This window comes from Poecilia formosa, unplaced genomic scaffold (assembly GCF_000485575.1).
Source record: "Poecilia formosa unplaced genomic scaffold, Poecilia_formosa-5.1.2 Scaffold183, whole genome shotgun sequence".
NCBI classification, from domain to species: Eukaryota; Metazoa; Chordata; class Actinopteri; order Cyprinodontiformes; family Poeciliidae; genus Poecilia; species Poecilia formosa.
The window spans coordinates 357505-374574 of record NW_006800122.1 but is presented as its reverse complement, the minus strand read 5'-3'; the positions used below and the strand labels follow the sequence as shown (position 1 = coordinate 374574).

The 17070-nt window shown below is 38.3% G+C and overlaps 1 protein-coding gene across 1 annotated transcript in view; it reads left to right on the top strand.

Moving 5' to 3' along the window:
- The window catches only part of trpc7b (transient receptor potential cation channel, subfamily C, member 7b), a 59518-nt gene that overhangs the window by 28450 nt on the left and 13998 nt on the right, over positions 1 to 17070 (top strand). The window contains exon 7 of the mRNA XM_016678480.1: positions 323 to 587. Coding sequence (XP_016533966.1) covers positions 323 to 587 — 265 coding nt within the window. The remainder of the gene's footprint in view (positions 1 to 322; positions 588 to 17070) is intronic.

Sequence of the window (17070 nt, the reverse complement as noted above, 5' to 3'; positions counted from 1 at the left end):
GTATCATGTCTTGACATGACATTTAAAATTTATTTATGTATCATAGTTTTCTTTGTATCCCTCACAATTCTTCCTCTATCTATTATTAACTTTTCTACCTTCCTAATTTTTAAGTGCACTACAGAATATACTATCATGGTCAGGTAGAAGGAGCAAAAATAAGTACAAAAAGGTTCACAAAGCAAAAGAAAACTACTCAAAAACATCAATTTAGAAGATTACAAGAAGGTTTTCTCCTTGAAGAAATATCTAAAGGTACTAAAAGTCAGTTTAAAATCCTTGAAGTTTTTTACACAAAGAAATTTCTGCCTTTCTTCTTCAGCCAGGAACAAGTGGCGCCCCTCTGACCCTCAGATCATCTCAGAGGGTTTGTACGCCATCGCCGTGGTGCTGAGCTTCTCACGCATCGCCTACATCTTGCCAGCCAACGAGAGCTTCGGCCCGCTGCAGATCTCTTTGGGACGGACCGTCAAAGACATCTTCAAGTTCATGGTCATCTTCATCATGGTGTTTGTGGCCTTCATGATTGGGATGTTCAACCTCTACTCATACTACCTGGGGGCCAAATACAATCCAGCTTTCACCACGTGAGTTGAGCCTGGCGATGAGACTAGTTTGACATGCTTGAGGTCTGTTTACCTTTATTGTCACTGTACTTTGAAAAAGTATTGCCCCTTACAGGCTTCTTCTGGTTTTTTATAGTTTTTCACACTTAAACATGTCAGGTCATCTAAAAACCAGAGTACAAATTTACATTTTTAAATTGTGACTTCCTGTCACTGATGATTAGAGAATGTCCAGTCAAGAAAGATTTGTAAATACTTTTTGATGTCGTTGTGTTCCAGAGGTATTAAATTTGTGCTCAATCTGTGTTAATGCTGCACACGTTAAAAAAATAAACTGAAATCTTAAAGTCATAGTGCTCTTATAGAGGAAGGGTCAGTTTTTAATCTTTATGCATTAAAACCAGACTCCCTGGTTGCATCATATAACACCTAAAGTTACGCAATAATATGTCTAACAATGCATCTACAGGCAGCTTGGATATTGGCTTTGTGTCACTGCTTTAGCTGCAGCAAAGGTAATTGCCATTTAGCCATTACTTTCTGGTCTTAAGGTTCTGCTTTATCTTACAGTGAAAAACAAAAATGGCTGGTTGGAACTGACCTCTGTGAAATGAATCAGAATTAAAAAAATTCAAAGACATAAGAAATTTCCAAGTGAACTGGAAACTTAAAAAGGTTCATATCACTTTGAACCAGCCTATATTTGAACACATGATGGTACAAAACAGAGCTGTTTGAGGTGTGTTTTTGGTTTAAACACCTTGGTCCTCCATCATAAATATATTTGGTTTTTGGTTTGGCATCTTTGGACCATATTAATTACTACAATCATATCTCACGTTCTGCACAATGTCACTTTCTTCCAGCAGGTCTGTGATGTGTTTTAAACAATTTGTTGGAAAGTTGAAGTGAGTCAGGTTGTATTTGAGAATTTTAAATTGCAAAGAAGCTTTCAGCGACACTCACAGCGAACTGTAAAAGCATTAATCTGCTTAAAGTGTCTGTTCCTCCTATGATTATTGTCTGCTTTTTCAAACTGTTAAAGTGTTTACTCTTTAAACGCAGCAAAGCATAAAATCATTTATGTTTGCATTTTTCAGACATCATCTACAGAGGTAACATTTATGGAGGAGAGAGTTTTAACTTTTACAAGAATCAGCTGTTCCAACATCTCCTATAACATCAGTTGTTCTGCCTCTTACCTCTGCATAGCTTTTCGTGACTCTCAAATATCCGACATTGTCGACGTCGGATATTTGTTTTAAGATATCAGTGTTTGGCTGCTAACATAATGTTTCTGATTATTATCACTCAGATTTGACAGAAAATAACCTTTGTTTTTCCCTGCTACATATCATGCTTTATTTTCTCCAAGGAAAGGGAGACTCACCCAGACAAATTTGACACATTTAATGAAAATGTGCATAAAGCGTTGAAATAAACATGTGTCTTATCACAGTTACAGAGCTTTAAAGGGAAAAAATAGAAATATTTTCTATCATAGTCTTTTCTTGATGCTGTATTCACTCTGTATACTTCTAAAAGTATTAAAAATCATATTTAAAAAACTGATTAACAATTAAAATAGTACATATTGAAAGAATCGACATAGAAAAATTTGTTGCATTCCTTCAGTGGATTGAATTTGCACCTAAATGTACATTAATGGTAGGTTTATTGTTCAAAATGAGTAATCTCAAATTAGTTTAACATCTGGTTAATAACAAAAACACAAGTTTGTTTGGACATAAATTCGGGCATCTAGGTTTGAGACTTTTCATATATCCAGGTTGCCAACAAATTTGTCCTTATCTTTATGTCTTTGTTCACTTTGCTGACAATATTATGCAAAAAGTGAATCTTCCTACTGAATGGGAAAAGTCATATCATTCCTCTTCTAATGATGCATACTTAATTTTAACTTAGCACATTTCTACTTTCTCTTTTTCTTTGTCAGCTAGATCAGTTAAAAAAGGATTTGTACCTGTGTTTTTTAGTTGAGTTGGTAATTTCTTTAACTTTTGTATCTGATTCATATAAAACAACGTTTATTCTCAACCTAGCTTTGCATGTTCACTAATACTCTTTACTTTATGTGCTACTTAAAGCTCCTATAAAGTTCAAGCTACTTTATAGTAGCTTATAGTAGCATGAACTTTGTCCTATTGTAAACACTTATTGTTAGAGCCTTTGTTTAAATTGTCAACTCAAATGTACATAGGGTCAAAATCCAAAATCTGATTTCAAATGTTATTATTCTCATCTCCTTCACCTATCAGTTATGTGTACAATGCAAAAAAACAAGTATATTTGACCTCACTAATCTTTGCAGTCACTTGTTATAAAAAGGAGCATAAGAGAAATTGTACTTTGTTGTTCTAACTTACAGCCATAGCTGTGCTGAGTGGGTGCATGTACAGTGTCTCGTCTGCCGAGTCTCGGCACCGAGTGGCTTTGTGTTCTGCTTGGCTGCCCACATGGAGCCAAATATCCAGACAATGTGACGAGCAGACAGAAAGAGCAGAGTTAACTGACAGCAGCACACACAGACGGGCAGAAACAAGGCCTAATGGAGTTGGAATTGAGTGTCAAAGAGATCGTGGCCACAGACCGACCACCTGACATTAATGAAGACTTCTCACAAAGCAAAGAACAAGCACAGCACAGATGTGCAGCTTTAGACAGAAAGAGGTGTAGAATCCAGTCTCTTCTTTGTTTTAGAGTATCTTCCTCAAAGAAGGTTGTGAATTTTGCTCATATAAGACCGTGTTAATGCATTACTGACCTTTGTGAGTGTCTTTATTTCTCCTGTGTAATGAGGTTGATGATATTCAATGAATTGCTCGGTCTACCTGTACACAATGTAGATTTTCACTTTCCTAGAAATTGATGTTGTCTGTTTTGCCACCAGGGGTCAGTCTGGTATTAAATCTTAACCAGTCGGCATGTCAGAACAAAATATCTGGAGGCAGGCATGCAGAGAAAGAAATATAATTTTTTTATATGTACATCTGTATATGTAAGACAATATACTCATTTTTGTGTTGTACATCCAATTGGAAGATTTCAAAGGGGCTTCTAGATTGTTCTTAGCATAATATACACTAATTAGAAGAGGTGGTATAGCAGCTGAGTGTTAATAATAGTAGTGTGTCAGTGTCAAATCTGTCCCTTTTGTCCTTTATTCTCTTGCAAGGAAACATGTCCCAGTGTCCTGTTTTGTAAGCGTGTGTGTATGTGTGTGTGTGTGTGTGTGTGTGACGTCAGATGTCTGAAAGGGCACGTTTGATGGAGGGATGAAGAACAGCCCAGTCTGATAGCTCTCATTCATAGAAGGGGGAGCCAGGTGTAGGAGGTAATGATACCCCAGGAGGGACAACTCAGGCTGGATGTTGCAGTGAACGAGGTGATGTGGAAGAAGGGAAGATTAGTGTAAAATAGTGAGGCCGACACACTGATTTCACTCAACTATGCTCACACTAATAAAAACTCGCACATGAACGCACAGCTTGATAGAGCTTAATGAAGACTGAACCACCCTTGTACAAAAACTGGGAAAAGCTTGAAGACACTTCCAATCAGAGTTCAAAATGTACAGATAAGACGCAATTATCTGTATCTTATTATGCTCTGTTAAGAGACAATACGCTTCAGTCGGCGCATACTTGTTCTTACTGTTCCTCAGAGTTTATGTTGCTGAAACAGCTGCATATGTGCAAAGAATATTCTGATGTTTATTCACAAACACTGACAAAGAAATTGATTTAGATGGAGCTTGTACACTCTGGTCAGCTGTGCATGACTACATGACACACAAAGAAAGATGGACAAAACAGAAGACATGTGACAATATGTCTCTTTAAGTTAAACAGAAGAAATATGAGAATAAATACAGAAAAATACCTCTGGGTGCCAAAAAGTAAGGCGACAAAGTTAATTAGGAAAAGGAGGAGAAAGATGGAAGGAAATGGAGGGGGATGACGGATGAGAGGAGAACCACAGGGAGCGATGCAGAGGTGGATTTTTTTTGGATTGGCTCTTTGTTCAGGCAAAATGTAGGAGACCTGCCAGAATATGTAGACAAAGGAAGAAGAACAGCGAAGAGAGGATGAGAGAAGGTCATGCAGACTGAGCAACAGCCATACATCCTCACAGGATTAGCACAGATTTAAGCGTAAGCATTTGGAAAGGTGGGAAGAAATCAGGACGTGAGCTCTGTGTATGTTTATTGCCAGCTGGCTCTCAGCGTTCGTTTTATTCTATAGCATTCTATGCGACACAAGCTGCTATTTGAATTTTGCCTTAAATGTTTCATGAGTTTCGTTTTAGGGAAACGCGTTTAAAAACACACAGTAGACATTGATTAAAGCAGACAAGAGTTAATTCATGGCAGTTGTAGAGATTTTTGCTCTCTAACCTTGTAAAGCACTTTAGTCATACAGTGTTTACCACTTAACTGACAGACTATTGTGATAGACCACATACATAAGTTATGATTTTAGCTTTTCCTTTGTAGATCCGCTATATGTTTAGGGTAATTGTTCTACCTGAAGGTGAACTTCCATCTCAGTCTCAGATCTTTAGAAGAAAAGCTTCACGACAACAAGGTGCTGTCAGTTTCATGATGGAGAGCGGTGGGTTCAGGACGAAGTGCAATCGTAGTTTTCTGCTTCACATACCGTCTTGCATTTAAGTAAAAAAAATAATAAAAAAGCTGAGTTTTGGTGTCACTGAGTACCAGCCTTATTATGTTATCTCCTTTACATTTACAAGGGTACTTCTTTCAGCTATGAACTTATTTTTGCTTATCCATGGCCAGATTTGAGGAATCTTCAACTAATAGTTATACCCTGAGCTTTTGATCACTGCAGCTCCTCTGGATTTAATGACCTTCTTGGGTTGCTTTTATGATTCATGATTCAACAGTATTTTCACCTGACCTAGTGGGGAGTAGTTTAGGTTTCATGGTGTTTGTGCACTTCTGTTCTCATGCAAATGTCAGATACGTTTATATAGAAAAGCTGTAGTTTTATTGGAATAATTACAACCAGGGGGAGGTTACAGCACAACTGCACAACACTCCTTAACGTTTTTATTTGTAAATATCTATGAAAACCTTGAAACTTGTCCTTCCACTTGACAATTGTTTTCTACTCTTTATCACTTTAATTTCCATTAAAATGCATGAAAGTTTGAGATCGTTGGATGGGAAGTGCTACTGCAAAACACCATGCACAAAATTCAATTATCTAAATAATAATCCCACCAAACATGGATGACAATGTGTGGGTTGGTAAAACTTTTCTCAGTAAATTCCTATCTTGGAGTTTTCCAAGTAGACGATGTATCCTGCAAGCCAAACATTTTGATTCTTGCTTTGACGTCAGCTGTTGCCCTTGAAAACATTGGTTCCATGTCAATGAAGCACAGAATGAAAACAGGTGCCACACCGCTCCAGCCACATGAGGTACATAAACCTCTGCGTTTTTTTTGTTGTTGTTGTTGTGTGACTTTGTCTAGATGCTTTGTCAGTATTTATGAAAGGGAGGATGGAACTGTCAAGCTGATGGACCGCTAAAGAAAATAAAATGAAAAAAAAAAATTACAGCTAACTGAATTTATTTTGAACGACGTTAACAGACGTAGACAGATTTCTCCTATTTTTTTTTTTTTCAAAGAAGGATAAATAGAGTTTGACATTACAAAGCAGTGTCCTCACAACCCAAGTGTAATTTGGACTTTTTTGAAAAAAATTAATTAAAATAATGTTATTGTTAGGGGTGTGATTTTATTATTTTTGTATGGATGGATGGATGGATGTTTTTGCAGTCAATCCACTTCTCTTAACATGCCTTAAAATCAAAGTTTAGTTTCCTCATGACAAGGAGTAAAATACCAACTAACAAAGAAATCCTGACTAACTTGCGCTCAAAAGCAAACCAATGTTTCAGATTACATATTTGATGTCTGTGGTGATTGTAGTTGACAGAAGGGTCTGCCTCTCCTCTCGTCATTTCTCCTCCCTCTTCATTATGTGTCTGTTAGTCTCTTATCTGTCTCTCTGTCTGTGTGTGTGTGCTCGCCCTTGTGGCTTCCTGGTCCCTGATAGCCTACCTGGTGCAGCTGTTGTTCATCTCCTCATTACTGCTCTGTTTATCCTCTGTGGGCTTTTTGTTTTTTTTTTTTCACTTTTCACCATAACGTTTGGCACGCCACTGGGAGCTGGAGTCTGCTTCCAGTTCTCTTCCATTCAGCCACCATCTTTTCCCAGCTCTCCGGCTCCTCTTCCAGTCTTTCCAGGAGGAATCAATATTCGCTATTTCACGTTTGAGTCAAATCTTTTCAATATCCTCGAGGTAAAATGATCTCTGAGTGACCTCGAAGAAGCAGTAGCAAAGCTCTGCCATGAATCGGTGGATCAAATGATTCAAGTCCACCCTGCCTTTCTTTTTTTTTTTCTTCCTGCCTTTGTAATATATTTTACAAAATGTTATTAATCTTTTAAATTATTCTACCACAATTCATCTGAACAAGGGAGCCTCTAAATTCAAAGTCGGTCATCTGAACTTGGTCACTTTTATTCTGCTCCCACTGCTAAATGCTCTTGACTGTCACTGACCCTTTAAAACTTTATTTTATGCAGAAATTTAGCAGATAAATTTGCTTCAATACGTTACCTTAAATTGCCTCCGATACAGAGTTATTTATTGGTGAAAGCTCATCGTCCTATAAAAGCAAGTTGGCACTTTAGTTTGAGTCCTCGCTGTATCTTGTCTGTCACTGTCAGAGAAAATCCTGCTACTACAGAAAAGCCCAGACATCCAGCCGACCTCTCTGCTCGGTGCATCTTGACCTAGATGACATTTTCTGCACCTCTCTACACCCACAAGCCATTTTTACTGTATTTATCCAACAGGTAAACAAGTCATGAAAGAGTCCATTATTGGATTTTTAGCAGCAGGCGTAGCCTTATAGGCCTCTTGTCCTCTGTGGCACTGCTTTCCTCTCTATCGCCTAGTAAAGCAAGACATCTCCATCCCTGTATCGATCCAGACTAAATACTAATTTTCCCATCTATAAATGTTTAGTCCAACATTCAGTAGCAGCCTTAACTCATCTCTCCATCTATAAACTGCCTTTGTGTGAATCATAAAGTTTCAAAAAGCTGTGCTATCAGTGACCGGAGCAGAGAGGTCACAGAAAGATTGCATGGTGAGGTTCAAGCTACTTCATGACAAACTGAGAAACTCTTCATAAATGAACGGCTGACACCGAATTGAGGGAATAAACTCCTCATTGTGTTTGAATCAATCATAAAAAAAACAAAACAAAAAAAACACTGTTTATTTAGCTCAAAGACCCTCTTTGCCCTGTGGGCTGCCTGTCAGGCCTCGGTCTCTCATTGAACTTACCAACAGGGTTGAAAGAGCTTCAGAAACCTTCATTTGTAAACATGGAGCTGCCTCACAGTGTGAAAGTTTATTCTTTCTTTTATGTCTGTCAACTCAGATCAGTTGCTTCTGAGTTTTTACCTCTGAGGCAACTTTTACCTTTACTTCTTCCACCCAGCCATTGATATAATTTTCTGGAGGCAGGGCTACCAGTACTTTGTAGCTTAAATTCAATCCCCTCTGAATACTTTGCAACTCTCTAATTTGGGCCTTTCGACGTCAACATCCTGGGAAACAATGTGGTCACCAGCCTGTCATGTATGAAGATTTATCTCTTAACTTTCTCACTTTTTTTTTGTTTCCCCCAAGTTTCTGGTTGTTATATTATCTGCCACTGTTTCTGTGTGTTCATGCTCTGGTGGCTTCCTGGTACCTGACGCAGCTGTTGTTTGTTTCCTCATTACATACATGACATTGTACCTAATAACTGAGACGAAAACTGCATGGCCCAGGGATGGAAATACAAGAACTAACTGTGTTATTAGACCAAATAAATGAGAATGATTGTAATTTTTTTTTTTTCAAAAGGCTTAGTGGAATATTTTTAGTTCGCGTAATGATTTAAGGGGTGCACTGAAACAGATTAATGGGTTGATGAGTTAGGCAGGGCCCAAAGCCAGAGTTTTCAGTGGCTTTTGTTAATCTGATTAGATCTGATGGTAATTTTAGCTGCACGCCCATTCAGCACGGAGTCGTCTCAAATCAAATGAAGTGGGAAAAAAACTGACTGATTTCACAAGAAAACTTCCATGAGTGATTTATGTTCTCAACAAAGAAGTACTATTACCAACCCAAACGTCACACAAGTAAAGTCATTGCAGTTTTTAGAAACAGAGTTTAGAAAAAAGGAAAAAGTTCAACTTTGGTTTAAGCTGATTATAGCACATTCTCCCAAAGTGTTTTTGGTGATTAAAGCAAATTAGCAAAAGGCTACAAAAGAAGTCAATACAAATCAGTTGACGAATAGCTATGGGTGAAACGTTGGAATGGCACAGGGGATGACTGCGGTGATTTGCAATGTTATAATTAACAAAAATAATATTTTCTGTTCTTTTTAAAGAATAATTGCTGCCTGAACAGAAAAAAATATATATATATTTTTTGCTTAGGACAGCACACAGCCTGGTCATCCATTCTTATCCCTGTTATTTCTGTAGATGTGTTCGTTTTGTACATTTCACATTTTAATTCTGTGACATACCTCAACATCTTGTCCTGAGCCATATCTCATGAGCGTAATTTCAACTACGTATGCCCGGAAACACAAAACAGAAAACATCTAAGCTAGCATTAGTCTTTAAAATTGCTCCACATCTTGTGAGAAAACAGAACAGGGTAGCTAGAGCCAGAAAGCAGTCAGGCACATAAAAAAAAGGAACCTTAAGACATGCTTGATTCTGTAATTGCTCCTCTTTTGGCATCAAATCCTATTCTCTGCTAAATATGGTTCCTCTTACATCTTGCCTGAAGACTCACCACAACAGCCTCCCTTTGCTTTCCCTCTCTTTTAGCCTCATTTTGTATTTCCGCTGTCTATCACACATGCACACGCGTGTACAAGTGCGTGTAAGAGGCAAACACATCAGCTTATGTTGTTCTTCCCTCTTGGTTGATTGGCTCACTATCAGACATACACACAGATGCACATCTCTTGGGAGCCAAATTTATTTGTTGATTAAATTGAGAAGTGGATATGACCCCACCTGTCTGGTTACCATGGTGACATCTCTCTCTCTCTCTCTCTTTTTTTTCCCCACAACAGGTAGTTAACACTCAATTTAATATTTTGTCTATATTTGCCTGTGTGACTACTTGTTTGCCTTTAGAGGCGTAGAAGAGCGGCGAATTAAACGTCCTGCTAATGACAGAAGTGCAGTGAGATAATGAGCAGGTTGCCATCTGCAGCCATTCACTGAGGGTATGTTTACATTTGCTCTGTGTTATACTAAACCCATAAAAAAGATTTGCTGTGGATTACACAAAAATTAGAAAATAAATTAAAAGAAGAGAACGTGACAGAAATAGGTAAGAGCTGTTTTGGTGAAAACGATGGGGAGAGTGATATGCCGGGAGAGGAATGGGGAGAACGCTGTAAAAGCAGTGGAAACATAATGAGAAATCGGGAGTGGGACATGGCCCCAAAGAGAGGCAGAGAGGAGCTGGAAACATAAAGCATGGAGAAAGAAAATAAGGGCTTGTCTCTGAGGCGATGAGGTTGATTTGGGCCCGTTGGTGATTAGGTTTGGTCTTCTCCCGCAGAGCTGGGGTGAGTCACCAGTCTCCCACTCACAGACGCACGCCATGCTGCATGTGGCATGATTTTGGTAGAAACAGAATGAGAAGCAGCATCAGGGGTTTTTTTACTGTTAGTGTCCTGCAGGGCTGAGTGTAAGGGTTTGTATTATTCACACCCTGGGACAGAAATCTGGGAGGTTGGCGTCTTTGAAGGGACAAAAACAAAAAAAAAGAAAACAACTCTCCAAAAGCAAATATGGGGGAGGGGGAGGGTCGTTGCTTTGGTTTAGATCAGACCTCAAGGAAAATGATTTAAAATAGTCAGATTTCACATTCATGACTGTGCCTGTGTTTATGTGTGAAGCCTTCATGCCTTATGCAGCCTTTTGTTAGCTGGCAGCTGTGAAAACAAACCGACCCATCTATTACGGCTTCAAGACGACTCCTATGAAATACAGACACACGCAGTTTTAAAATGAATGAATCAGAATCGTAGCTTGTCAGAAACATTAATCCTCCATAATGTGAGGTATCAAGTAAATCATCCGTCTCTTCTTGTAAAATACCCTCATAAATGGCTGACATTGGACAAATTTGAATTTATAAGGGCTGTTGATCTCCAGGGATACATTTTAGATTTCCCATAATTGGACTTCCTCCCTGAGAGGCACCTCGCATAGATTTCAGTAAATTAAATAACCTGAAAACAAGATAAGCAAAACAAATGATGATACTCGGCAACGCTCCCTCCTCATGCATCAATATATGCCAGAACGAAAGCAGAAGCTCTTTCCTCAGTTTATACCTGCATCCATATTCTATCTGCAGTGTCTCAGGTCGGTGCAGAGAGAGGTGATGCGTGGAGACTTTCCCAGATGTACTGACATTCAGACACATTTTATTTTGTTAGATTTCCCTCCTAGGAGTCACAGTTATGAACTATTAGTACAGCCTTTAAATTTGAGAAGAAGCATCTATTCAGATCAAATTAGTAAAATGCTGCATGGTTTACAGCTCTTCAAACAGAAAAAAAGAAAATCTCTTTAATCAGTTGCTGGCTTTGTCGCCATTATCTTTTGATCACTCAAACAAGACAAATGGTTGCTTTTGATTAAAGAACGGGGAACTTCTAAGCTGTTGCTGCGAGCTACTTAGTTTAAGTTGCCTCTAAAGCAGAGGAGGGAGGATACACTCTGCTAAAAATCATAGCCATCTACAGGAAAAGTGAAACAATGAAAAGACACAACAATTCTGAAATTCATTTATGTGAAAATATTAATCTAAGATCAAACAAAACTCTAAATTTAAAAAATATATGAGAAAATTATGAACGGTACAGGGTCAGGAGAATGCCATGTTATTGACTGACATCACATCTGAGAATATTAAAGCCATTTATTCCTGTCAAAAATAAAGTCCAAAGTGTTGAAATATTGTCTTTAAGCATAACATTATCTCTACCATGTTTTGGGAACTATAATCTTTTTGTTAAACAACAGAATTTGTTAAATTCACAACCACCTTGTAGCTTAGGGCCCAGTCCATCCATCCGTCCGTCCGTACGTACGTACGTACGTACATACGTACATACATACATACATACATACGTACATACATACATACATACATACATACATACATACATACATACATACATAGCAGCTTATTCAAAGGTCATAGGAATGCAGGGGGTTTTTGTCCAGCAGTTCACACAGAGTCACACAAACCAATTAAAATATAATACATTAAAATTTAGTCAGTCACATAGACTGGAAAAGTTGTTCATCTAAGAGACTCAAACCAGTTGTGTCAGGTCATCGACTCATCGACCCTTCAAAGGATCATTTTATGACGTACTGAACAGCTAACAGCCAAGTTTTTTAAAAGGTTTTTGTGGATTTAATCTCACCTGAGGCTTTTCTGTGTTTTGTATTGCATGTTTCCCCATGTTTGGGTTTTCTTCCAATACTTCAGAAACACACACGCAAAGTTGATTAGACATCCTTCACTGATTTTCAAGCATCTCGGCTAATGAAGAAACTACATGTGGAAGAATGGTCAAGCTACCTGTTCTCTCTTGACAAACATCACCATTTGTCATTTGCACATTTTGCATGGGTTGCTGTAGATATGAAGATGTCTGTGATGTATCATGGAAGTCCTGCCGTGGTATTGCCCAATATACCCCAACCATCTGGTCCGATGGTTGGGGTATATTGGTTGGGGTTTTATCTTTAAATATTTCTTCTTTGCTTCAAGAAATATTTAAAGATAAAACAAACAAAAACACGTTATAGTTGTAGTAAAATCTGCCTTAGCACCATAAAATAGTATTTTGTTGTCCATCAGCTGTCATTTATTGCAAAAGATCAGATATGAGTGCTTATAAAATCTGCTTTTATGTGCTAAGGAGCTGAAACGTCTGAACTGCCACAAAATCTAGATCTATATAAAGTGAAAACTCCAGTTTGTGTCCACATTTAATAAACGATAACACCCTCTGAGCCACTCTGCCAACGCATGAATGTTACATTTCTGCAAGTCTCCTCCTATCAAACTAACAATCTGCCCCAGCAGATGAGCAATGACTATTTATAGACTTGCCTTTTGGTGAGTGTGGAATTTTAATTGTGTTTGTTCCTGCAAATGTCTGCTTAACAACACTTTAACGTTGGCTGAAACAAAGTTGTCTATAATTATCTCCTCCTTAATTATAATTATCTCCTCTTACATTTTAGGAAAACTCCTCTATATCGGGCAAGAGTTTCACAGGCTGGGAAGTAGGACCTTGAGACTGATTTAAAAAATATATATATATATTAGATTAGAAAGATAAATGGGAGATAACATAATCAAGAGCAGAAAAGTGTCCCCCTTTTTGGGATTGATTCAAAAGTCACATTTTGTTTTATCTTGTAAGAGCGTCTCAGTCACTGGTCTTCACAGCGTGCCCTCCAAAATCACCTTCTTTAGCTCCTCTGATTGCACCAAAGCCTTTTGGATTTCATTATTTTAATAGTGCTGGAGGGGAAGTACTGATGGAAACAGCCTTGCTCCCTAGTCGCTGCTAGTGAGCCACTTAAAACCCAAACACGGTGGTTTGTGAAAGTTCTTTGTCGTTGGACACCTTCACAGTGCACGAGATTTAATTAGATGATTGTACACCAATCTGATGTGGAGATGGCAACTGTTTAATCCCTTATTAAGTTATGTTTTTTTATGAATATTGCATAGAACCAATACATGTCTGGGTAATCTCTTTGAAGGACTTCTTCCTTTTTAACCGCACCAATCTGGTGCCAACCAATACCATTATGGCTTTTGTTTCTTTTAAAAAGAGTTCGTACAATTAATTATTGTATGAACTGCAAAATTGCATTTGTTCCCTACAAGCTAGAATGCCATAACTGCATAAATTTCTACGTGAGGAAGACTCCTAGAGATGTCTTCTCTTTCTGCTTTTGCAACAAAAACTGTGTTTAATGCTGAGGATGTAGTTCTTGATCAAAGCATCACTACTGGTGGTCAAAGTCTTTAAAGTACCAGTCATTCACTTGATTCAATCTGTACTGAACTACATTGTAGATGTTCTGTGTCAGCTAAATATGCCAACACAATAACATGTAAGAGATTAAAGAAGAGACTGACTAGAAGTGCTTTCACAGATAAATGTTAGCATTGAAGATTTATCTGGCAATAATAAATTAGTCCCTTGTTGGACATGCCCAGTTTTCCACAGTACAGGGTTTTAATTTTTAATCACATTGGTACATGTTTTTTTTTTATTCAATAATTAAGTAATTAGATTATTCATTAACAAATAAAAAAGCTTAAAAATGTGGTGTTCCTCTTGTTTGTTTTGCTTTAAACGTATAGCGTCTGTTAAGCTTGGCGTGGCTTTTTGCCACTCTTCCATTAAGATGTGGACTGCATGTCCTGTCGTTTTACCACCTGAGCTGTGGAGCTTAGCAGCTCCTCCAGAGATTCTGTTTTCAGGTGGGCGTCCATGTCTTGGTATTCTCGTGCCACAGTATTTTTAGACAAGTGTCCTCTGAGATCTTCAAAGCTCGGGGAGTCGTTTTGTATTCTATCCTTTTCACGGCTTCACCCTGTAGCTGTCTGATTTGTTTTTTTATTCTCCATGCTGTTTGTTCACTAATGTTCTCAAGGATTCAGGTACCCAAAGGTGGACTCTGTTCACTACTCATGTAAATAAGTTTGAAAAAAACGTGTATTGCTTTCCTCGACTTTAAAATGATGCGTTGCATTTTGCTTGGTAAAATTAAAACAGAATATCTCTGCGTTGTGGATGTAATGCCGCAACATAGAAAAGTTAATTTATCGTGAAAAGGCTTGTGAGGCACATTAAAATCTCCCACATCATTAGTTGTAATTTTAGTTAAGTGGTCTGCTGATGTCATACGTCATTTGTTTCAGCTGAACTGTTCTAACCAAAAAAATGACCACTCCACACTCTCTCCAATAGCAAAACGATAATATTCCAGATTTGATCAGTGAAAATCGGACTCCAGGTAATGATTCAACTTTTATTTAACGTTTATTTCTGTTGCATTTGTCATTTCTCTTCTGCAATTACTCTTTAACGGTCTCTTGATGTCAACTCGCTGGCACACACATATAAACCCTGCATGTCATCTGTGTTGCAGCCATTACAACTAATGTGCCACTGACATGACAGAGCAGTCATTACAACTAAAGCACAGCCATGGCCTCAATTACAGCAATGGCATCTCGTGGAAATAGCCATAATCACGGTTATAGTCCGTCTCCAACAGCAACAGCAGCAGTCTGCGAAAAACTGGCAATTTGAGGGGAGAGCAATGGCACAAAGAAATATTCCTCTGCAAACCTTCCTTGCATCCATCCCAATTTTTTTATTGCTCAGCAGAAGCCTCTGTGCACAGAGGTTTGAGTGAAAATGAAAAGCCGCTTCTTTTGAAGACATGACGCATCCGGTTATTATCTCAAAGCTTTCTTTGCGCAGTCATTAATTATGCTTTTTCAGCAAATTCATGAGATTCACAAAGACCAATGACGGCATGCCAACGTTTAGAGAACATTATAGAAATTAAATTATGCTGAACAGGCTAATTATAAATACTTTGCCCAAAATCACAGTGTTTTGGAAGATATGTGGTTCAATGGGAGAGCATATTTCTAAATTTTCTGCAGATGAGTAACAAAGTTACTCTAGCTGCATAGAAGAATAAAGGATTTTTTCCCCCCATCTTCTTCTTCTATGGTATAAAAGGTGAGGCACCCAGAGGATTTTCTGTTTTCAAGAGTGAGAAAGAGAAACATGGGGGAAGTTGACGATTGTGCATGTTCCTGTCTGACAGACTCCTTTCATGCATGTGAGATGATGGTTTTTTCTCTGTGCCAACACCTAGCCTTTTTTTGTGTGCCAGTGGATGAAGTTTTTTTGGAAGACGCTCGCAGTTCCACAACCTACACATCTTCCCTTTCCACGGCGCTCTCTTACCTCCAGGCCCTCCAGCGGTTCAACCAGCCCGCTCATTCCTCCCACCCTGCCTCCCCTCTGTCATCTCAAGCCCCGTGCTTGCCTCTCATGGAATATTTCACCAAACAGATGTACATGAAAAACCGGTGCTCGCAGGTCATGCAGCCTTTTGCTGCTGTGCCTCGTTGCTGGTTTTTCTCTTTTCAACCTTCAGGCTCAGAAACACAACTGGACGTTTAACTGTGGAACTCGGAAACGTCAGATATGCCCTTTTACTTATTAAACACTTTATTTAGCACACTGGAATAACAGAGGAAAAGCCAAATAGAGGACTGCCTGTATTTCATCCACAGGGATAGAAAATTCAGTCACAATTCATTCAACTGAAAAAAGTAATTTTGACAAACATGATTTTTTTTTTAAATAGGACACAAACTGGGTCAGTTTGTGTCCTATTTGTTAAAATCAGAAGGGTGTCATTTGTTCATATACATTTTTCTTGACTATGAATGTTATGTTTTCAGTATATAGTTGTGGATTTGACCTGTTATTTTACAGGGAGGGATGATGATCATCTTCAATGAATGAAACAAAAACAAGTAGAGCCGTACATTTGAATTCATGTCTAAATACCAACCTAGTTTTCAGCATGGGCCACAAATTTTCACTATAATTGAGGTCAAAGCTTTCCAAATATTTAAAGTTAACCAACTTTATCTATTTCAAAACCAGCTTTGATGCATGTTTGGTGTAAAAGTCTTTTTTAAAATTCCCAAATATCTAGCTGTTAATTTCATTTGAAGGTAAAACAAAAATGTACAGGATGGACTGCTTCTTTATTAATCTATCCTCTTTGTAAAACATAACAGCACCACTGATAGCAACTCAGCCCCACGTGAAGATGCTGCCATCACCAGGCTTCACAGCTGTCTCAAAGTTTCTAAGTTTGCAACCCTCACTTTGAATCCTATTTGATGGAAAATATGTTATTGACCAAGAACTTATGTGAAATAATCAAGAGCCAATGATAAAACTGAGCAGAGATGCTCACTATGGAGTGCATGCTGTACTCTGCCTCTAACTACCTTTTGCTTACAAAACAGGAACCATCCAGTGGCTAAGCTAAGTCTCGCTGTCTCACCCGAACAGAAAGCTTTTCTCAGTTGAACTTTAATGTGTCAAATTTGAAGTGGATGTTTTTTTAAATGGAGAGCTCATTTATCTGCAGACACTGTTGGTGTTCCAGCAGAGCCCTGATTATGATGGGCTTGAGCCTTGGTGATTTCTAGACTGCTTCTGATCCGTCAAACCACTTGCATTCATTTGAGTGACTATG